Source organism: Corapipo altera, unplaced genomic scaffold, assembly GCF_003945725.1.
Source record: "Corapipo altera isolate COAL_440 unplaced genomic scaffold, ASM394572v1 23b, whole genome shotgun sequence".
NCBI classification, from domain to species: Eukaryota; Metazoa; Chordata; class Aves; order Passeriformes; family Pipridae; genus Corapipo; species Corapipo altera.
The window spans coordinates 8,082,961-8,105,858 of NW_020884885.1; the positions used below are offsets into that span (position 1 = coordinate 8,082,961).

The 22,898-nt window shown below is 38.8% G+C and overlaps 2 protein-coding genes across 3 annotated transcripts; one reads left to right on the forward strand and one right to left on the reverse strand.

Moving 5' to 3' along the window:
- Nucleotides 1-423: 423 nt before the first annotated feature.
- On the reverse strand, nt 424-14,357 carry NUSAP1 (nucleolar and spindle associated protein 1). Of its 2 annotated transcripts, none has more exons than XM_027642296.1 (11): nt 14,222-14,357; nt 12,888-12,947; nt 11,658-11,846; nt 10,470-10,644; nt 8,623-8,712; nt 7,817-7,929; nt 5,829-6,016; nt 3,559-3,746; nt 2,548-2,658; nt 1,848-1,959; nt 424-1,377 (listed from the first exon to the last, which is right to left on the reverse strand). In XM_027642296.1, exons 1-11 carry the CDS (start codon nt 14,312-14,314, stop codon nt 1,290-1,292), a joined length of 1,407 nt encoding a protein of 468 aa, XP_027498097.1. In that variant the 5' UTR covers nt 14,315-14,357; the 3' UTR covers nt 424-1,289. The 2 variants fall into 2 exon arrangements, with proteins under 2 accessions (XP_027498097.1, XP_027498098.1); XM_027642297.1 differs by having other exon boundaries at nt 3,571-3,746; nt 14,222-14,356.
- Nucleotides 14,358-14,477: 120 nt separating this feature from the next.
- Nucleotides 14,478-18,434, forward strand: OIP5 (Opa interacting protein 5). The gene is made up of 5 exons (XM_027642300.1): nt 14,478-14,963; nt 15,094-15,160; nt 16,183-16,305; nt 16,844-16,925; nt 18,196-18,434. Exons 1-5 carry the CDS (start codon nt 14,666-14,668, stop codon nt 18,349-18,351), a joined length of 726 nt encoding a protein of 241 aa, XP_027498101.1. The 5' UTR covers nt 14,478-14,665; the 3' UTR covers nt 18,352-18,434.
- The last annotated feature ends 4,464 nt before the right edge of the window (nt 18,435-22,898 follow it).

A 22,898-nucleotide genomic window follows, 5' to 3' on the forward strand; every position in this document is an offset into this window, starting at 1 on the left:
GCTCCTCCAGATAGCTAAAAAAAGAAAAATCTGCTGCTGCCAAGATTGAAACAGTAGCTATGCAGCAGGCTTGGGTTTTCCTTTAGAGCTCATGAGGATAATCCTGCAGCGTTACAGAGCTAAGGTTGTTGGAGAGAAGTAATGAGGGTTATTATTTCTAAAGATACCAGACCAAACATGCTTTCATGAAGTGGTAGGCAGGCTGGTTGGTAAGGAAAACATGACACAATAAAAGGCATGGAGTAGTAAATACAAGTGTGAACAAAACTACTGCTACACTAAGGAAGCAGTTATAGATAGTACACTAGATGATATAACCATTGAAAACACGATATATACAAAATATTATTTTCTTCACCATTAACTTCATTAAAAAAATTGCTTGTTCTTGACATTGCAACATATATTTGATAGGACACTAAATTCAGTGAAACATTTATTTGGTCAATATCTGAGATTACAACTGGTAAATTACTCTTCCAGTTCTATCCATAACAAATCCAGAAAGCTTATCTATGTATTTTTTAAAAGTAAAAAATAACAACTGCTTTTAAATCTAAGGTATTGAATGTGCTTCAACACTACTACGATCTCTTTTAAGCATCACAGGAATAAAAAGCAAAATAATTTTGTTAGCATTGCTATTTACCATAGAAAGGAACAAAACAACCTTAACTGTTCAAAGCATTCAGTTGGTAATCTGTAAATTCTCGGTTGTGACTTATTTTAAAATAAGATAGCTTATAATTATGTTATGCTGCAAGCTTTTAGTTTTCCAGAGAGCTTGCATATTTTTTCTTCTCTTTGAAATTCTCTACTATGCCATAAGCATGCAATTAGAAATGCTGAATAATTGCTGTAACTTTTAGAGAATTTAAGGATTGATCCAGAGAATAGGTATCTCCAATTCCTGTAATTTACAAGTGGAACATTTTGATGCTTGTTATCCAAAGCCTGCATTCTAGGAGGCAACAAATGCTGGTGCAGAAGTCTGTTCTGCAAGGAGGCTTCTTGAGCATCTTTTTTTCACTTACATTTTCTTCTTTAACATGTTCATTTAAATTAGTTGAAACATTATGAAGCAACAAGAGAGAGGTCTAAGCTCCTGAAAGTCTAGAACTCTCATCCCATTGGAGAAGTTGATCACAGAAATATGCTCAGATACAATGTCTCATTAACTGCTCTCTGGATTCCACTAGCTGATAGCAACCTGAACCATACAGACAACACAAATATTTACATGACAGGACCAGTATTTACAGTGATTTCTTAGTTACTTCTTATTCATCCTAACACACAGATACTCCTCTACGGTTTCCGAGAGCCTGAGCCTTTTTCTTTTTTCTCTCTTGCTCATGTTTCTCACGCCTTTCTTCCCTAAAGGGGAAAAAGAAGAGAGATGGACCATATCAAGTTATACTAAAGGTAGAGACACAAGCAACCAAAGGAATCTGAAACTGACTGGGGCTTAATACTACTTTTATCAGTGTGCTGCATTTGCCATAGCTAGAGAGAATTGTACCATTTTGGACTGAACACACATTCAGGCAATTACTTCTTAGACATAAAGGTCTAGCAGTCAAGGCAGCAACATGTCTGTTGCCAGCTTCTTCCAAGGTGAAGGTAAATCTCCAAACTCTAGAACTGATAACTTTCATGGAAAATAAAGTCTAACAAATTCAGACCAGCCATCCTTGCTGGCCTTCCTGATATTGAACAGTCATCGGAAACAAAAATAGCTTTAATACAAAAGGATTTTTTCCTGCACTGTATATTTAAATCTCAAGAAGAATGAGTCATATTATTTTAAATAACACTACTCATACAAAGACTAGTGGTGTACTAACCTTGTCTGGAGATGTGGCTGTTTGTAATCTTTCTTACGTGAAGAGATATTGCTACCACCAGACTTATTGAGGACAGTGTTTTCTTTAAAATCTCCCCATGGCTTTAATCGTCCTACAGTTTAGGGGCAAAAAGAGAAACCACTTTACTAGTTTAGTAACCATGTGTTTAACTTCTTATCATGAATTTTTTCCTAGCTAGCCTGTTTTTTGCTGGTTGACTTGAAGATGAAATGCATTTTCAAGCTGCATTATCAGTTTCACCAGCCAATTCCCTACAAGTAGTCCTTCTAAAAGTAGAAATGGATGACTGCACTTAAAAGTAGAACTCACCACACAGAGTTCAGCTTCTGAAACAATAGTGCACTTCAAAAAAAAAAAAAAAGTCTAATTATGTAGGAATGCTTCCTATTTCTTGTACATAACATCATTCAGTGGAATACAAGGATGCTTATTCTTGTATTGGTGGGCTTTTAGTCATAAAGTCTTAATCTTCAGTAGCAAAGCTCTTGAAGCATATATTATGTAGAAATCTTACATCAGTCCACAGACTGTGTGGGAATCCAGAGAGAAAGGAAAAGGGACAGGAAAAGAGACTATAAAGTTTGCTATCACAATTTGTATCAATGCCTCCCTGAGTACTCCCTGCCAGCAGCTGAGTATAAGGGGTGTGACCAACACGAGCTGCAAAGGATCACAGTACCTTTATGTGGCTGATACCGAAGTGGCCTCGAGAGACTTGCTTTGAGATCAAATGTCTTTTTTGTGCTTGTGGGTTCTGCAGATTGAGCTCCAAACTTGAAGGGAGTGATAACTACAAAAGGCATCACAATATCATTATTACAGTAACAAGAGAAATGCTGTACACACAAAGTTGGGAAGTGCCTGTGAAGACCATCTTACAATTATCAAGACCAAAGAGCCATTAAATGCTACTGTCTGCTACCTCTAACAATAGCATTGCACAAATACAGCTTGCCTGAAATAGGGAGTTTCCAGGTTTGGAGAGGGCAAGAGTTGCAGAGTACTAGCCCTTTTGGTATGATTATACTATCTAAGAGCATATACAGCTTCATCTGTTTTGCTAATACTTCTGAGCAAATTGTGTTTCCTAGTCTCTATGTGGAACTGGGTGGCTTTTCACATTAAACAAACAATATTGTTACAGAGCAAACCAAGAAGCTCTGGGTTCTTGGCCTGTGCCAATAGGCCAGTGATACTAAGGATATCAGTGGCTAGATAGCAGAGCTGTGCTGGTGCAAAGATTCTTAGCAATCAGAAGACTTACAGTTTTTTCTAAGTTTTAGTTTGGGAGTTAATCAACCAGCTGAGGCTGGTTGTCCTAAAACACAGCTAAAAGCCTAATGAATGCTAACTCCACAAGGAGAATGAAATCTCTGAGAAGGCATTGGGAACTCCTGTCACCACAGACAGGGTCTCCCTGTATCTGCAATAACAATCTTTTGCTATGTAGGCCCTAAAGGTCTAGAAGATTTTCTATCCTCTTTTCTATAGGTAGCTAGGTACCGTATGTTTATGTCTTGGCACCCAACCCTTTTACTCAAGCCACTGGAAAACAAATGAAACAAAACATTGCAGTTTCTAAAGAATCAATCATAAAATAGAAAATTAAATTAAGACCTGGGACTACATGACAATTTATATAATAATTCACTATCACAAAAGTCTTGATCTGAAAGAGCCAAATATTCACCATCCACTTTACCCTTTGGTGCAGTCAGATCATTATTTCTTGCATTTCCCTTGCTGTTTTTCTGACTTATTGGTTTGCAGTTCTTTTGAGTGTCAGGTGTGCAAATCTCCTGCATGTATGGAGACATTCGAGATGGAGTCTTGGTAAGAGAGCGTTTGTGCTCATTATCTTTTGTGGCTTCTGAGAACCTGAAAATAGTTAGAAATATGAAGACATATTTAGTCACCTACAAGGAATGTAAGCAATGTGCCAGAATACAGAAAGTTCTGCATTCTGCTTTTCTTACATATATAAGATATTCTTGCATATATAAGATATTCACAGCTCATGTATCAACTGCACTAAAATGCCTTCCTGGTATAACAGTTTTCGAGTTATGAGCCATCATCAATAGCAGTAAAGGATATTAGGAATTACAAAGAACTCACTTGCTTGTTATTTTGGAAAGCAAATGTATTTGGATGCAATAAGATAGTAGATTTCTTCAGCAATAGATATGATTTACTTTATATTTGGATTCTGTAGTAAAGCATTACATGTCACTATTGTTAGTTTTAAAATCCAAATTAAGAAAGAATATTAATTAACAGAATGCTGCAACTCAAAAGATTACAAGATGAAGCTCAAAATTTTAGTCAGAACACACAAGTTACTTGCATACCAAGATGCACATACATACTGTATGTATATGTGTATATACACATTCTTAATGTGTATGTGTGAATACATATGTATGTGTACACATATATATAAACACATGAAAGAAAATTCAAAATCTTGCATGCATGAAGAAACACCCTTATCAAAAAGGTACTGAGAATAAGCTAAAAGCCTGCAAGATTTGGAAAGACAGTGAAGTATATGTTGAAGAAAGCTATGTTTTGTGGGCTAGCAAGTTTATGATGAAGTACAGCTTGCAAGATCCACCTCAGTGCATTTTTGGATCAATGGATTACATATTGCTAAGCATCAATGAGGGCTGCAGTGGAGACAAAGATCATCCAACAAGACACTAGAGGGGGAATGGTTACTTTTTTCATTTGTTGTTATTTACTGAAATCAAAAAGAGGACTTTTAAAGTAGAAACAAAGCTAGTAAGTTTATAAACTTGATTTTGACCTTTGAACAGCAAAATACCTGCATTCCAGTCACATAATTTTATATTATCAGTTATCAATATTAGAAGTTGCATTATCTGACTTCACAATAACAACACCACATACACTTTATTCAGGGACAAAAAGCCCCAGCAGCTATAACGTTGGCATGCAAACGTTGAAAAGTGAAGGTCATCAGAGAAATGGACAGTAACACAACCAAGACCTGAGAACAACCATGTATTGTTAGCAAGGGAGAATGTCTAATCAGAACTTCAGTCACTGTGGAAAGTTTAGTAAAATGATTAAAGTCAGAATTAGTATAATAGTTAAAAACTAACTAAGGAATAGTACAGACAAGGACTCACTAAAAAGAAAACCAAGCAAAAGGACATTTGTCAATGCAACGCCATAAAGTCTGTCCTTTTGATTCCTTCTTTTAAAAGGTTTCTTGATTAAGACTTCAGTAAATTTTATTAGCTTATTAATTTTTCTGATAACAAGTTCATGAAACAAACATTAATAGAGAATTAGATTACTGTGGAGGAATAATGACATACACATGATGTTTTAAAAGGAAACGAGATAAAATAGTAGCATTGAGTATGAGTTCGTTCATTTAGCAATTCCTCATGACTTACTAGTATGAACTTAGTTCCCATCTGCTAGAAACAATCTGCTTATAGTAGTCAATCACAAGACAATCCCTGCTGTGACAGTGAGGGGGAGGGGAAATAGAGGACAAAAGGAAGTGAGAGTAGCTAAAAACCCCGAATGATGAGTCCATTGCAAGACTCACCTGGAATACTGAATACAGTTCTGGTTAAGAAATCTCAAAGATAAATTAATTTAGATATAACAGACACTGATAGGTTGTCTGACAAAATGGAAAACCTAACATAGTAAGAAAAATAATTTGCTTGCCTGGTTTAGCAAAATAGAAGCTCAGATGTGAGATTCTGCTATCAACAGACATAACAAAGAAGGAAGATAGTAACAGCACAGTAAGGCTTAAACCAGCCATAATGCTAGGCTGAAAGTTAGTAATCAGAATTAGTCTTGCACAGTTCATGTTTAGAATAGAAATAATATAGTAAAATCACAGTCAGTGTTGATTATTTCATGTGTATTTTATCAAATGGCTTGCTGTTAGTTTTGTTTTGTTCTTTTTACCTGACATTCATTTTGGATGTTGAAAGAACAGAAGGATTAAATGAAGATTTCTGGGATAAAATACTCCGATTTGCAGCATTCAGAGAATTGCGTGGTGAGCGCCGGAGGTTACCAGGAGTGCAGGTGGTAGAGAATCTACCTCTTGCAGGATTTGGGCTGAATAAAAGTGCTTTGCCACTGGCTCGTTTCTAGGGAAAAATCAAATAATGAGTTACCAGACTCCGCTAAAAATTTATCTGAAAAGCAGCCAAGAGGAAAATACACAGCGAATCATAAGCATAGCCTCTTCAGTTTTTTTCCCTTTTATTTCTTTAAATGCATATTTTAAACATGAATAGTTTTATTGTTTTTAAACTGATCCTGATCCAAAAATATATACCTTAGAACTGTAATATGGAGTTCCTTTTTCTGATGCTTTTAAGGGATGTTCAGCACCTGCCAACAGTAATCTGTCTCAAGTATGCATTGATACATGTATGCCATAAAGAAATGTAGTGCTCAGGAGTTTCAGTGTTACTGTTTTGATATGGACTTGGCAGTGCTAGGATAATGGTTGGAGTCAACAATCTTAAAGGTCTTTTCCAACCTGAACAATTCCATATCCATTGACATATTTATATATTCATTGATGCATTACTGTCACTTCTCTAGGATCTGCCACACTTGCAAGAGGTCCAGCTTTGACCCATGCGAGGGTTAAATGTAAGAAGTGAGTGTCAGGGACACTAAGAACAATATATATTGCATATATTTCAAAGGAGAGTTATATGCAGCCATTGGACAATAGTTCTTTAAGGCATAAAAGAGGAAATGAATATTTAATTGCTGCTCTTTGAAAGACAGCCTATCCCCTAAAGTTCCACAGCAATTCAAACAGTTGTAAACAAAAGCTCCAGGAGATCTTCCACAGAAGTAGTTGTGACATAATTATTTTAACTCAAACAAGTTATTTGTTGGTTCCTATAGCTATACACTGTTAATATATAAAAAGTTATACAACGTATGTATTTGAAGTGCTGAGGCCTGAACACCAGGCCCTGAGCCAGGGCTGACCTCTAGATGAACCTTCCAACCTAATGTTATATTTAGTTATGTATCTGCTTATTAGCTAAAATTCTGTATAATCATTAGTAAAATATATAGTATAATAAGACTACATCTGCGTAGACATGCATGCTTGTTAGTAAGACATACAGGTATCTGCTTATTAACAAAGATTTCTATCTATTCATTAATGAAATATGAATGTATCTATGCTTCTGAATTTAGAGACTCGTCAAGGCCATGAAAGTAGATGGCTGGCCTTGTTCAACATTAAACAGTCCAAATTGACTCCCCTGATTTTTCTCTGAGCCCTGGCCAGGCTTTGGATGAAACCCCAGGAGAGAAGAAATTCCGATGTTTTTCCGCACTAAGCAGTGATGTAAGCATGTTTGTTTACCAGTATAAAAGCTTTTTTCACAAGCCCTTTTCACAGTGAAGATGGAAGCCTCACCTACGAGTAGATGCAGTGCGTAGGATTTCCCAGTTACTGGGAGTGGTTCTCCCACCCTTTGCTGCAATTGGGGCTCCCCAGCTGACATGCGAGTCTGGATGATGTTGCATTAAAGGGTAACTGGTGATGTATCTTTCTTAATCACTACAGACACTTTGCAGTAATGATCAGGTGCATCGCCAAGCTTATCTTTTTGTAATTCTTTGCTGTTTTGAGCTATAGTAAATTTATACACTTGCTCTTTAAAGTTCGTGTCTGTGTCTCTTGTGCTGTCTCTTGTCTCTTGGCAAAACAATGTTATATACAAATAACTATATATAATTAGTTATATAGGACTAAGTTAAATTTCATTCATCATAACATTCTGCTGTTTGTTCACGTGACCAGATACTTACTGCTCTAAAGAGACTCTAAGACAGAGGGAGTCTTACAGAGAGGCCCTGGAAATAAATGAATATGGGAACAACAGATATCTTCCTCTGTTATCAGTTACCTTGGCTGTGCTGAGCGAACTGGTACAGTTTTCATGCCTTTTTTTTTTTCTCTCCATGTAATCAGCAATAGATTCCAAGTTCTTGAAGTGAGCCTCGTGCAACCTTTTAAAGTCTAAGAAAGAAGATTCACAGATCTAATATGCTCTAAAGAAGTTTAATACTTAATAGGAGAATTTTGCAACACCTATTGTTAAGGCCTCAAAGAAAAAGTATCCCTCTGCATACACACCTGGCCAAACAGAATGGAAAAGAACCTATTTCACCAGCTATGTGACCACAGTTACCTGGTGCATGCTCCAGAGAATGACAGAATCACAGAACAGGTTTGGTTGGAAGAGACCTTTAAAGATCATCTAACCCCCAAATTCTGCAGTTAAAGAGAACAGTAAGTACTTCTAAATTTAAACTAATGAATGCATTTTAAGAAGTGATGAAAATAAGCTAATACATAGTAATACAGCAGAACAGTAGTATTTATAAAGTGAAAAATAAACAAGCAGGAGTAATGGCATGTATTCCTCCTCTTTGAAAATCATTAATGCAAGTATTATATCCAAAAGACATCAAAATGTTCAATAACAGTTTTATAATATACATGCCAGTCATTTACTACTTTGAATTTACAAGTTGGAATAAGTACCTTAAAATGTAACCTTTGGGAAATTTTTTTGTTTGTTTGATTTTTAAAGAGAGGATGTTCTCTTCTTTGAGCAAAAATAGAAATCTGAGTTATAAAAAACTAAGTCAAGTCTCCCTTTACACACATTAAAACACATCTATTTCTAAAGATGGTAGGTTGTCTTACTTGGTGTAGTAGCTTTCGTCCCTGTTTTTGCAGACCTAGATGCATGGCCTACAGATAAAGGGGTCTTCCCTCCTGCGTGATGAGCATCACCTGGTACAGTAAGATTGAACAAAATCATTAGAACTCCTGGAAAACATCTTAAAGTCATCACAATGGTTTTAAAAGAATTTGTTCCAAAACACACCTTATCTCATCAAAGTGGGTTCAGGTTTTGAGAAATAAAAAGAGCTGGAATATGTCTTAAGTCTCTCCAAAGTGTTTTAATTGGTTTGTCAGTAATAGCACGTCTTGACAAGCTACAAGCCCAGCACGAATCTTACAGTCCCGTGAGGTTAGTATCTTATGACAAAGTATTTTACAGTGAAAGTTAAAAAGAGAACTGTGCTTGTGGTAAGCAAAAGCAACTTTTAAATTCACAGGTCTTCATCTGTGGTTTTTAAATGTTGATAATAAAGAAGAAATACCTTTTGCCCAGCTTTTCTGCCACTGCCTTATATACATACAGAGAGTCTGAGTTCTTTTTTTTTCTCTCTGCTCTCAAGTCTATTATTAAGCTCATGTTCACATTTTACTGATTAATTTAAAAAAAAAAATCAGGTAAAGACTTCACATCAAGTTCAGCATTTGCATATAAAAAGCAAACATTTGTTTTTCTGTTCCTTCACATCCCCTTAAAAGTAAACATGGATGACCCTAATATATTGAAAGAAATCCTCATTAGAAGAAAATAATGGGGTGTTGTTGAAAATAATTGTTGAAAAATCACCTTATTAACATTAAATGCAGACATAGTATTCGCCTGTAACAACTCTCGCTCTGAAATTACTGGGAAAAAAACCCAAATCAACCAAAGAAAACCACAAAAAAACCCCCCAAAAACACAACATAGAAAGTAGTACAGACACTTGTAACTACGGTTACAAGAAGGTATGAGTACTGTACCAGCTGTCAGGATGAATGCTGCCTCAACCCAAGCATCCTCCACAATACTCTAGTGCTTCTGTTTTTAAAAATAACCTTCCTTGAAAATCCTACTAAGCTAATTTCAAAATTATAGGTGGTCTCCCATAAGATTGTCCTTATAAATTCCACTGAACAGCAAGAATATCTATAATCCAGCTTACAGACTGTACACATAGCCTAACCAGAGCAAATAAAGCTATATATATATCTTACTTGACAGATCCACAATACCAATAAATTATCAGATTGATTAGATGAACTCATTTCTTCCTGTCAGCTCATACACAACGGAGTGGGGGATAAATTAATTAATATTTGCAGTGGTATCATGTTTGAAGGACTAAAAAAACCACCAGATGGAAAAATGATGCACTGGAATATAGATAAGGTTAGGTAGTTCAAACCAGTTATAAAGGATTCTGTCTGTACATTCTTTTCTACTAATTTTACTCCTGGGAAAAACAAGATAAAACTGTTCATCTGTAGGAAAAGATAAATGAAGCCTTAGGAAGCAAGCTCTCCTTTCCTTGCCAGCTGTTAAAGGAGCCAAGTAACAACCTCAGGGATATTCCAAAATGCACTGATCCTTTCGGAAGTGCAAGACTCAAATGCACTCAGACCTTTCAGAACTCCTTCACTGAAAACATCAGGTCCAGAGTTCTGAAGTCAAAGCCAGCAGAATTGCTACAGTGCAGAATTTGTGGGTTTATGTAACAATATGTAAAAAAAAAAAAACACCCAGACATATTTTCTTCTGGTATCCCCAAATAAAGTACTAATCACCAGACATGCCACAAAAATCTTCATAACAAAATAAAATGTACTTTCTGGTTATTTTAAGTAGTACAAATTATTAAAGTTGCTTTTTTCAATTTTTTACTTACATTCATCTCCCCTGATTTTAGTAGAAGTCTTCTCAGCTTGTTTCTTCTGACCAGTACCCATCCCTGCATTCTCAATAGCCCTCTTTTCAGTTACTTGTTTCTTGTTTCGGAATACATTCTGTCCCTTTTTATGCTCATCCTGAGGCTCTTCGTTTTCTTTCATTTCAGAATGCACCTGCAATTTAAACATACTTCATTCAAACAGTTTCTTCCAATTGTTTGTTCCTTTCTGTTCCAAAGAAAGGCTGCTTTTCTGAGAACAGTGAATCAGTGGAACAGGTTGCCCAGTGAGTTGCATAGCCTCCATGTCAGGGGGTTTCAACATGAGATTAGATAAAGCCTTAAGCACTGTGGTCTAACCTTACAATTGAGTCTGCTTTGGTTGGGAGATTGAGATTTTCTGAATTAACCTGAGAAATATTTACCTTGTTACTTCACAAACAGATATATTAGAAAGCTTTCACCTGCACAGCTCCAACATTTTAGTATAAAATTGCCTTTATTGACAAGAAATAATTATTTGCAAGTAAAAATAAATTCACTGGGTATGTTACTTTTCACTGTTGGAGCTTTGGTTACTGTATAATTTTCTAACACTTCATCTCCTCATTTCCCTCCTTAGAGCATTAAAAGTCTTTCAGACAGTTCTTAGTTTAGCTACTCCTTGTAACTCTAGAGAAAAAGAATCCTACGTCCATCTCACCTTGAAACTTCCTCTCCCTCAGTCATACAACACTCACAATAAAAAAAAATTGTGAAGTTTAGGCAATGGTGCAACTTCTGATTATTTTTTCTGTATTAAAAAAGTGAGAACAGCCTTATTTTAGATAAATTCTGAAACTATCTTAATATTCAGAATACTATGATGAACCAGGTAAAAGCACCCTTACACTCAGATAAAGTGCTTGGTATTGTATATTTCTTAGAGGAATTTATTTCCTTGAAGCAATGACTAGCAAGTAATGTCTGTTTATTATGGAATAGCACATAGTTAAGATAGAGAAAAGTCAGTGCTAGAAAGTACATAAGTCCAATACCAGAACATTGTGTATGAAATTCTTATATATATATATACACACACACACATATATAAATGTATACCATCTCTAAATGGTGGTAAAAAAGAAATCAATTGTGTTTAAATTACGCTCAGAGGAAGGGGAGACAAAACCAAGCAATGCATGTCACCTCTTTCTCATCAGAAAGCACTGGGTTTTCTTCACTGGTATTAGTTTCCTCATGGAAGTTCCTCTTTTTTCTGGTTATTTTCTTTTCATTGCAATATCTTTTTGTAATAAAACACCCTGAATCAGGCCCAATTTTCTGATTGCTCAGTTCATCCAATTTGATGGAAGCAGATGCACTCTTTTCAGGATCCTGTAGCAGAAAAATACTATAATGTCAGAGATAGCTGAAACAAACATGAATTAGATACTCCAGGGACAGTTTCAATTTTATTATTGGAAAAAGTATTTCACACAGAGGAAAAACAGTAGCAAGCATGCCATTTAGCAGCACAGTAATCACGAAACTGGCAATATCTAGATTTCCCTAAACATCAAAGCTCTTTGTTTGAGGACTCTCAAAATAATTTCTATGATTGTTTTATTATATTGTATTTTAATAAGATTATAAAAGCCTAATATTTCATATTTGAAATCTAACTTGTATAATGCTGCAATCCTCCCAGACTTGTACATTTGTGGAACACTCTTCACCAAAAGAAATTTTTAATAATAAGCTGACAAGGATTACAGCACTCCCTCAAACCTTTAAAGATTTTTAAAGGAAGCACTTAAAGGGAGATACATTTTAGAAAAAGCAGATGCTGAATTGTTTTTTATCAAAAACAAAAAACATCACCACACTCAACAAAATAATTCAGCTTACAAAAAAATTAACAAAAAAAGTTAAGAAAATAATAGCTTAAGAAATTAATAAAGGGAATAGCACAACTCTATCACTTTCATTACAGTGCTAGTGTAAGTAAATCATAATAAATGCAAAATGTTTTCCAATTACTATCTAGACATGCAAAATAAATAAAATATAAAAATATTTGGTACTGACTATTGTCTGGAGCTAAACAGGCAAAACCTGAGACTTGTTCAATGGAAATTAGGTGTTAGTGTTTACAGAGACTAATTTTGTACCGATGCTGAAAAATACATTATTAATTTTTGCAGCTGAAAGGAAAACAGCTTTGGGTCATATGGGAGGCCACTTCAAAACTAACATTAGCATACCTATTTCTATCAGTATATGAGTACATTAAGGTAAGGGCACTAAGAAGAAAAAGGTATTTCTATTACAGTTCACATCACGGTCAGAACCACCCTCCAGCACACACCCCATCCTACTGGTTATAAATTTAAGTTTATATCTCTTAAAAACAATAGCTGATTTATCATCTATTACCATATTTTCTTGTTCTGTTTCTTTGAAGTGTTGCTTCAATGATTCCAACAGTTTGTCTGCCTGGAGAGAAATCAAAGCAATTTATGAGCCTAATAGGCCATTAAGTCATCAAACAAAAACCTGCATAAACATAACCAGTGACCTCTAAATTGATCAAACAAACAAGCAGAACATTTCCTGAATGCGATGGAATAAGGTGCCAAAGGCTTCATTCAAGGCAAATTAGGGAAAATGCTTAAGGCCGCAGAACGAAGATTTGGGAAAAGCTCTATCCACATTTGTTACAAGCACGCTGGTGGCTAATTCTCCACCGAGGCACAAAGGCAAATTTCCCTGACTAGGTTTCTTTCGGTCTGTCTGTTTTTAAGACAAGGTTAATTGTTCAAGGATGAATGAGACAGGCTGTTTTAACCAACACTGCACAGCTGAACATGAATTGAAATCATATTAAAGTTCTGTCTTGTCCATACTACATGCAAAACACCTTTTGTCCCTTGCATACATCCAACAGCAACAGCAATAATACAACAACAAAACCACGCCATTGATAATTCGGGCTACAAAAGGCTCTTAAACACCTGGCTGGAAAGATCAGCACAAATTCAAACCCGAACTAGCAGTTTTAGAGCAAAATATCCCAAAACTAAAACTCCAGGAAAAATTCTTAGTCAAGTCAGGACAACGAACTCCCTTGTCCACCGAAGCCGTGGACTTTCCTCAAGGTTTTCGGATTTCTCCCGTTGCTGGCAGCGCCTGCCAGGAGAGGCCAGGCCGTGCCACGGGTACACCAGGCAGAATATCGGGGAGAGCTTCAACTTCTCCTCCTTAACCGCGGCTGGTAAACGCCCACACACGCTTCCCTCCCTGAAGGCACCCTTCTGTCTCTGCTCCTCCGACTCCGAATCGCAAATAAAGCAACCAACTGACCACACCTACGCGCACCGAAGGGGAGGGCGGAAAAAGCGGGGGAACAGCGGCGAGAGAGGAGCAGCTGGGCCACCATGGGCCGGGGACAGGAGAGGCGGGGCAGCCTCCCCTCCTCGGTGACTCCGGACGGCCAGAGCCCCGTGTCGCCCCCTCCCCCGAGCCCCGCATGGGGGCGCACGGCCGGGCCGCTTCTCTCGGGACGCACCGCGCGGGCCAGACCGCCACTAGCGCCGGGAGGGGACGGCGGCTGCGGCCCCATACCGAGAGCACCGCCCGCGGGGACGGGCGAGACACTCGCTGCCCCGGGCTCACGGCCGGGCGGAGGGGGAACCTCATTACCCGGACCTTCCCCCGCCCACCCCTCGCTCTGCTCCCTGGCACCGCTCCCTCCCCGCTGCCCCACTCACGCGGAGGTTGGCCCTCAGCCCGACGGCCTTGGCAAGACGCTGGAGCTCGACGTATTTCAGCGCCTCCAGGGTGCGGGGCGAGGCGAGCGGCATGGTGGCGGCACCCCCGGCCCGCGCCGCGCGCCCAACCGACACTGCGCCCGCCCACCCTCACCGTTCGAACTGCCCGCCGCGCCAGCCCATTGGCTGCGGCAGGAAACGGGCCCCGGGGGCGGGGCGCGGGAACCGCCAATGACGACGCGCTCCGCTGCGCGTGCTTATTTTCGAGTGCGCTTGGGCGTTCCCGGCTAGGGGGAGTTTCGCTCGGTGCGGCTCGCTGCCCAATCACCTCGGGTGGCCAGGATTGACGCGCCCACTGTCCAGTGGCAGCGCAGAGCCGTGAGCCGCGCTCCAATCGCGAGGCTCGGAGGGCGGGCGCCGCGCTCGAGCGCGCGGCGGGAGGAGATGGCGGTGCGGCGGCAGCTGCGGGAGCTGCTCCAGGATCCGCAGCTGTTCCAGGACCCGCAGCTCGTCGGGACCATCGTGCTGGAGCAGGCGTCCTCCCCGGCCGCTGCTACCTGGATGCCGTCGCCGCCGTCGCCCTTGCCGCCGCCTGCGGAGCCGGCGTCGCCTCCGCGGCAGAAGGGTCCGCTGCCGGAGCTGTGCGCCGTGTTCCACTGCCGCGGCTGCTGGACGGTGTTGGGGGACTCGTTGAAGTTGTGCGCGCCGGAGGCGCCGCGGTCTGGCTTCCTCGCCTGCTTCAGTCAGTGTCTCCTCGGGGAGGGGGGTGCCAACCCCTCGCTGCCACTGCCCCTGGGGCCGCGGGGCGGGTCTCAGGCCGGGCTGAGGTTGGTCCGGGGGCTCTCGCTTGCAGCGCGTCTCTCTCTCCGCAGAAGTCACCAGTGATGTGGTCTGGGAGGATTCGCTCTTGATCGGCCTCGAGGAACCGCTCCTGGGATGGTGCGTAGCTCTCCTAGTCCTTGCTCTCTTGGCATAGGGCCGCCGCGGTAAATCGGGCGGGCAAAGCCGGGTCTGTCAAGGCCGGGACCCGGGGGCTCCTCCGGCTCGTGCACGGAGGCTCGTGAGGGGCTTAGCAAACTCCCAAGTGCTTTTTGTACCTCTGCTTCACCGCTTCGGATGGAGAAACCTTTTGTAGGGATGTAGCTTTTGCTTCTGTCAAAATCAAAAGTTTTACTGCTCTAACCTTTGTAGCGGAGAGGAGCATTTGAGCAATGCAGTAAGAGACGGCCTACCGTTTAGGTCTCCTTCTTTCCTTCCCTAAAAGGTCTTTTATCTGAATTAAAGCATCACTGGGTTGTGTTTGGTTTGGTGGTGTTTGTTTGTTTGTTTGTTTTTCCTGTGTTTTGTTTGGTTGGTTTTTCTTAGTACTGAAAACGGGTAATTTCTGCTGCTCTATTCATTAGGCTACAGTTAGCAACAGGTTTGGTAACTCAGGGACTGGTCTAATGGGAGGGGCGTAAAATGTCATCTGAGGGCTTACAGAAGCTCATATAAAAGATGTTTAAAGGCTGTTTTACAAGCTATAAGGACTGGGAACTTTTTAAATATAAGACTTGCTATTTTTTTTTTCTATTATTCCCACCCCCTCTCTCTGCATGAAGCAATAATCTGTTTTACCAAGAGGAAATTTCACGTTTGTGACCTGGCATATGCGTTGTTTTATCAGTTAAATCCTGTTTGAGTAGTGTAGCCTAAACCACTCTGTGATAATAAGACGTGTATTTTCTTCCATAATTGCAACTTCACTTATTGAAGAGATTATTTCATTACTTGGGCACAACATGCCCAACTGTTTATGTTCACATTCTTTGTGTATCTGTTATTTTTTTAATGAGAAAGCATTATTATGTCTTGGGTTTTTGTCCTAATAGAACTGAAGATTTGATGTTGTCCGACAGACATGTAGTATCTATGGTTTCAAAAGCTTTTGTTTAAAAATATTTTTCCCTTTCTCCTTTTAGTGCTTACAATGCATTATCCTGTCGGTCATGTGGCTTGTCTGTGGGCTTCATCCTTCATTCTGCCGCCAGTGACCTGGCATATCTCCGAGGCTTGTTCTGTTTCTTCAAGGACAGAATCCTCTGGTGAGTACGCTGTATTCCTACAGTCAGGGATTTCACAGGTATTTGTAAGTTACTGTACAACTGGCCAACAGCTAAAGTGACTTTACTTTTGTCTGAGCACATTGGTGTGGGATTTTAACATCCTGGATGTCTAAGTTGTTTGTGTTGATGTGAATCTATTTGATTTGCCTTGCACTTCTTGAGTGTCCTCATGTAATGGAAGGGTTTAAATTTAATTGAGTGAAATGCTGAAGTCTCCTTCCCTTCCAGATTTGCTTAGCTAATGTAAGGTATCAAAGTAGTTCCATGACAGGTTAAGGGCTTGACTGTAGAAACTTAATTACTTATAGCCGGTGATGAGAGGATCTTAAGATCTCAAAGTAAAACCATTGTTATGTTTTTCATATTTTCATAATTATTGATTACTTTTGGCAACAACTTTGTATCTGCTTTAAAATTGTCTTAAATAATCTGTCTAAATAATGAACGCAACTGTTTTTCTTGTGGCTTTTAACTGTTTTTCTTGTGGCTTTTTTCCCTATCCCCTTTTGTTTTCCAGTTATCTCTTAGAAAACCAAATGGTTATAGAAGCTTCTAAGGTGGATTTTCCTGCTGTGACCTTAAAGAAACAAGTGAAGGAAGTAAGGGGTTCTACATTAATCTCTACATTAATGGAAAATAGTTTTAAACTGCTGATAATTTGGGATATTAGTTCCAAAATATGGATACAATTACTGGTTTTTTAAGTGCAAAAGATTGAGAATATGCTGACTTATATTACAGTGACTGCCTCAATGTGTGAGACACATGGAACATTTTCTAAGCCCCCTAATCTGCATAACATATCCAGTTGTAGCTAAATTTCTGGCAAAAGTTTTTTATCCTTTTACCTCTATACCATGAAAAGAAAAAACCCAAGGATCATTTATACAGACTTCACCTAAGTATTACTACTTGTGTTATCACTGTTGAAGAATGAAAAAATAGTAATTTGTTAATTTGAAAGGGATACTTGCACAGTTATATTTATGTTTGTGTAAGCTCAAAACAGCATGGCAGTATTTGTAGCTTCAGAGACAGCACTAGGACCTTCCTCCTTCCTTGGTGTTTAAATTGGATGTTCTTGTCTGTAACCTGGTTAGTTGTTATCTTAGTAAATTGTCTGTCCCATATGGTATGTAGGAGAGAGCCAGTGTACCCAGTTCATGGGTTTACTTATTTCTTACTTTTTTTTTTTTTCATTTTTTTTGTTTAGTTGTCTAGTTTAGTTTCTCTTCTAATGGGCCTGTGACATTTCTTTTGTCCTCTTTAAAATCATCTTCCAGTGTCCATAAGATCATAGTGTTTTTACAGGTCAAGTGAGACTAAAATGCAAAAATCTTATCCAGGCAAGACTTGTAAAGCTGAGATGCAATGATAATACTTCATTGCAAACACAAATTATGTGACTGTAGAGAGTTTGCTTGTTAACTAGAACAAGCTCAAGAATCCGGCCTTTGCTTTTTGATAAATAATGTGTCCGCATGTATTCCTAAGCTAATGATGAAACAGTTTGTCCAGATATTGTCAAAGAAGGTCTCTGGTTGTGTGAAAACTTGTAATGACTTAACTAGGAAAGATCAGATTCATCATAGTAAATGAATCTCCTTAGAGTACTTCCCTACGTCTCTGGAAGTGCTGATGCTGGCACACGTTCATCCCTCTCCAGTTTGTAGTGCAGACCTATGATTTGGGTGCTGGTTTTGTCTGTACTAGACATGCAGTATAAAGATTCAAGCCCCATTATTTTTCCATCTTAAAAATGAGCTGCTCTTAAGCCACTGAAAGTGCGCTTGATGCAGATCATTTAAAGATGCAGCGTTAGGACATTTTTTTGCTAGTTTTAGTACTCTTATTTCTCTTTTTTTCTAGCTGAAAGAAAAGCTTGTAGAGTTCCACATTCGCATAGAATCGCTGACAAAGAAGCTGAAGGAACTGGAACAAGGTAATTATGCAACACAGTGGCAGAGCTCTGCATCAGATACCGATGGCCTACCACCAGGATATGCAGGAGTTAGGATCAACTAGTAGCTGTTTTCAAGAACTGCTGGAGTTGTTTCTGCATCTCTGCTGAGTTTGTTCATTATGGAGAAATAATGCACCAGATCAGATTTGAGTGTTGATCTGTCACTTTATCTGTGTATGGAAAGGACTGATGATTAAGTGCATCCCTTCAGGGGAACACCTGAAAACCTGACATATTGAAGTTATGCTTGGAAGACTGAATAACTCACCCATGCAGCACATCACTCTGAGGCAGTATAACTGTGAATTTGGGTTTTTTCTCTTGGGGGAAAAACAGCCTTTGAAATACTAAAGTCAGGCTTCTGGAGCTATACAAACACACAAGTTGATATTCAAGAGGAGCTGTTATGAATTGACCAGTGTTACAGATGTAAAGTTTTTGTCCTACCTTTTCATATAGATACAGTGTTAATGGCAGCCTGGGTGTTAATGGCAGCGGTTGTTGGTTAAGTGGCTCATTAGCTACATCTCATATGCAGGCACTGCTAAATGGACTCCTGAATAGTTCTTTCAGATTTGCTTGTGTGTGTGACCTGCAAAAGGAGCAGGCTAGCATGTCACAGATGCTGCACACTGTTCTTATTGCATGAATCTGGATGGCACAATTCAGGCTCTAGCACAAGGTTTTGGATTTCAATTAAAGGGCAACCCATGCGCTTGCCACGTCCTCTGGAATGCAGCCCCATGACTGCACAGGACTGAGTCAAATATGTCCATTTAGGCTGTGAGCAACTGCCTTTAACAAATTTGAGCACTTCTTTCTGGGGCTGAAACTGTGAAACAAAGGAACAGTCTTCTCCTTCACTTCTGCTCAGTCCAGTCACGGGAGCTGCTCTGCTGGAGTTTTAATGATCTACCTGCTGCCTTCAATTGGCCAGTCAAGATATTTCATAAAAAACACCTAATTGGCATTTCTCTCTATTTTGAATGGGTTCTGCTTATTTCCAAACATTGGAAAATAATTTGATGGTAAAGAAGGAGCACTACTTACCCTTTGTTACTGGGACAGAGTATATTTATCCCTAATTCTTGTTTGTTGGAAGGTTAGGGTTCTTTTCCTCTCCTTTTTGCTGCCTAAAGGGCTAATGTTTTTCCCTAAGGCGATCAAATACTTTATGGGAAGTTTAGTAATTGTTTGTAGTAGTCTAGAGAGGATTCTATTTACTTGATCAGCTTAATTCCAGTGATGCCATGTGCAAGCATCTTTCCACCTCAGGTAAATGTTTTCCATTTTACAACTTCACCTTTGTGGTACTTCCTAAGTGACAGCACTTTTGTTGTTCCCCTAGTCTAAGAAATGTGATTGATAATGGGACTACTTGCTTTTGCCCTTTCATTTCAGTTTATGCATTGAGACTCTTTCTTGCTATATATTTTATGTCTATATATACTGTGTATAATAGTGCTAAATAGCTTTGCTTCATCTGGCTAAGTGTCAATGCCTAAAAGGGAAAGAAAGCTGTCAGTTACATTTTTATATTATATTTACAGTTGTGAAAAAGAATTTTTTAAATAAAAAAAAAAAAGCTGACATTCAGAAATTCATACTGTGCAAATCACTGCCAATATTGTAAGTCACAGGGCTACTTCTTTTTCTTTGATTATGTTTGCAGGAATAAAACATCTGTTTATCTTGCTTGAGTCCTGGGTTGTTATGAAGCATTTAATGAATGGTTCCTCAAATTATATTACTTAGCATGAATTTAAACAAATAATGAATATATGCTAAATAATAGCTGTTAATTTTTTAAACTACATTTCTGTAATCTTTTGAACTGGGAGGACCTCTAAGTAAATTCTGTTTTAAGATGCAATCTGTATATAATAAATACATTATCTTCAGTAATTTGAGATGAACATTTACTGAGATACTAAGTTAAACCTAGGGATGCATTTTGATTTAAGTGATGCTTATAAAGTTATTTGTGAAAGAGTCAGCATTTGATCCCACAGCCTGACCGGGATTCAAACTCCTTTTAATCTGAAATTGATCCGTGAATAAATGGTTTTGTTATTCTCGAGTGGAGTCTTATCTCCTGTAGCTAGGCATCTTGAGATGTGTTCTAGCCTTCAGTGCAGCCAGGGCCAGTCTGGCTTGCAAGGGATGGATTCTCTGTTTAAACAAATAACAACCACTTAGAAAGCAAGTCTCAAGCCCAGGCCTTCTTATGTTAGCTGATCAGCAGCTGTCTTCTCTGGCATCCACAGATAAAACCCAATAGAAAATGAAACACTGGTTGAACAGGCTATTGAAGTAACAATCATACTGTGAATCTTCCATAAGGTAGCAGAAGGGTCAGCAATCCACAACAGATTTTGGAAAGCTTGTGGCAGCTGAAAGACTTCTGCAGTAGTCCTGATGAGGTGGTGTCCTACTGCTGCATTAGAGCAGTTGCCAAAACTGCTTGCAGCAGCAACTGCAAGGAAAGTAGTGCTTCCCTGCAGGCTGTGACAAGCCAACCACAGAAGAAATTTTTCAGAAATGTAGTTATCAAAACAATAAACAATCCGTGTATATAAAACAGTTACCTGAGGGGCTTATTACTTTTAGGCCATCTATACAAGCAACATAGGGTTCTGCTACCCTCTAAAACAACCCTTGAAGCTTTTAACTGGTAAGTTACTCATCTTATGAGTGGAATAACAATTTTTGTTTAGTTACCTTTCAAGTCAGAGGCTCTTGTGCTTGAAATCTGCTGGAACAGCTGGCCCTAAAGCAGATATCCAGCATATATCAGTTCAGCTCATATTGTTAAGTTTTGACAAACATACAGCAAGTACAAACACCTCAGAAGTGGAGTGGGGTGTGTAGTAAGTTGATTAATTTGTCTTCTGAACAGATGACACATCCAGTTTTAGTGCATTCTCAGCCTGTGCTGCTTTATTGCTAAAAAAATTTGTATACAGGTGCAGAGTTTCCAAGTTCATTTTTAAACAGTTCCTCTTTACAGTGTCAAAAGAATAAATTCTTATCTTGAAATCCTCAAAGATGCATAGATATAAAAGCAAGCTGCCTTTTGGAAAAACATCAGAATTTGCAGGGAGACATTCTTTCACTGTTACCATGTAAAACGTGCAATGGGAGTACACAGTTCGTAGTTACACCAATAATTTCCTCCACTAATCCATGTAAGAATGCCATCAGAAGTTCAGTCTAAGTATTTTCTGGCTTGTTTTAAGTATTAAGGTAATTTTAAATGAATTTATATTCAATACTTCTCCTTTGCTGTTATGCTTTCCAAAAGGAGGATAACTTCACTCACATCCTAAAGTAGCTTATTCCCCAGGTTATACTGAAGGGAAATACAAAGGATACAATGGCTTACTCATCACAAAAAAAATTGACAGTATTTAAAACCATGCATAGTGTTCTAAAGACTTAAGAATGACCATGGTTAACCACTGGGCTAAATTTGTCTTACAAATTTACTTGTTGCTTGAGAAGTTGGCTCAAAGGATTTCATTTAGTCTAACTTCTGATACCATAAAATAGTTATCTTCTCTTATAATAGTCCTATCTTCGTTTGGCAATTCTTATACATCTAAAAAGAGTATTCATGAGAAAAATGCAACCCCTGTTTTAAACCCAAATCACGGTGCTTCATGAATGGTTGGCTATGAAGTATGAATAGGAGTTAACTTGACATACAATATCTTCCACCAAGACACTTCTTTCTATTTAAGAAAGAAGACTGAGCCTCTGTACATGGAGAAGTGTTCTGCACAAGTTAAGCCCACTTACAAAATTAAGCTAAGCTAGAAGTATGGAATTCTGCAATAACAAGCTAGTATTCTACATGTTTCATTACAAGTTTAAACTTGGAAAAGTATTAGTGATGGAGGTTATGCCACACATTCTCTTATTTTCAAACTGCCAGCAGAATTGACTGCATTATCCACTAAGATTTGCGAAATATTACAGAGAACACACTAAGAGTTTACAGAAAGATGGCACCCAAATTCCCTTTTATTTAATAAGAGAAATAAAGAAAAAAGACAATTGCAACCTGTGTTGCAGAAGATAAAGACCTTCAGTGATTAAACCTCATTTTCTGTTTTTAAAAAGCTCTTTAAAGAACTTAAAAAATATACAAGATTACCAGTATTTTCAGGTTCATTCCTGCAGGTGCCATTATTGCTGGCTGGTACCAGTATGCTTCAGTACAGCTGCCTATGTGGCTAGAGTTACCTGAAAATACTATTAAAAAGCTATTCAACACCTGAAAAATATGTACTGTGCTTATTAATTTCAGTCTTCTCCAAATAATTTCTCTCACCACACCCAAGCTTATTACCTACTGTCTGGCAAATACTACACTCAATTTGAGTCTGTGGTTTCCATTGCTTGTTTGTTGGTTTGGAGGTTTGTTGGAGGTTTTTTTTTTTTGGTGGGTTTTTCTGTGTTGTTTTGTGGCTTTGTTTTTTTTCTTTCCCACCAGTTGCCCCTCCCTGCACCTTGTAAGAAACTCTGCACCCTTTTCCTTGCTACAGCTGCAGCAGGTGAGAAACCTCATCTCGCCCCTAAACATGCTTAGTTCATGCCCTGCTTT

What these genes read in the sequence shown, in the direction of transcription:
- NUSAP1 (XM_027642296.1), bottom strand. Translation starts at nt 14,314, where the DNA reads ATGCCGCTCGCCTCGCCCCGCACCCTGGAGGCGCTGAAATACGTCGAG. An exon ending in GTTCGCTCAGCACAGCCAAG is followed by an intron (nt 6,017 to 7,816) that starts GTAACTGATAAC and finishes ATTTTTCCCTAG; the next exon opens with AAACGAGCCAGTGGCAAAGC. An exon ending in TCGGTATCAGCCACATAAAG is followed by an intron (nt 1,960 to 2,547) that starts GTACTGTGATCC and finishes CCTAAACTGTAG; the next exon opens with GACGATTAAAGCCATGGGGA.
- OIP5 (XM_027642300.1), top strand. Translation starts at nt 14,666, where the DNA reads ATGGCGGTGCGGCGGCAGCTGCGGGAGCTGCTCCAGGATCCGCAGCTG. An exon ending in TGGCTTCCTCGCCTGCTTCA is followed by an intron (nt 14,964 to 15,093) that starts GTCAGTGTCTCC and finishes CTCTCTCCGCAG; the next exon opens with AAGTCACCAGTGATGTGGTC. An exon ending in TAAAGAAACAAGTGAAGGAA is followed by an intron (nt 16,926 to 18,195) that starts GTAAGGGGTTCT and finishes CTTTTTTTCTAG; the next exon opens with CTGAAAGAAAAGCTTGTAGA.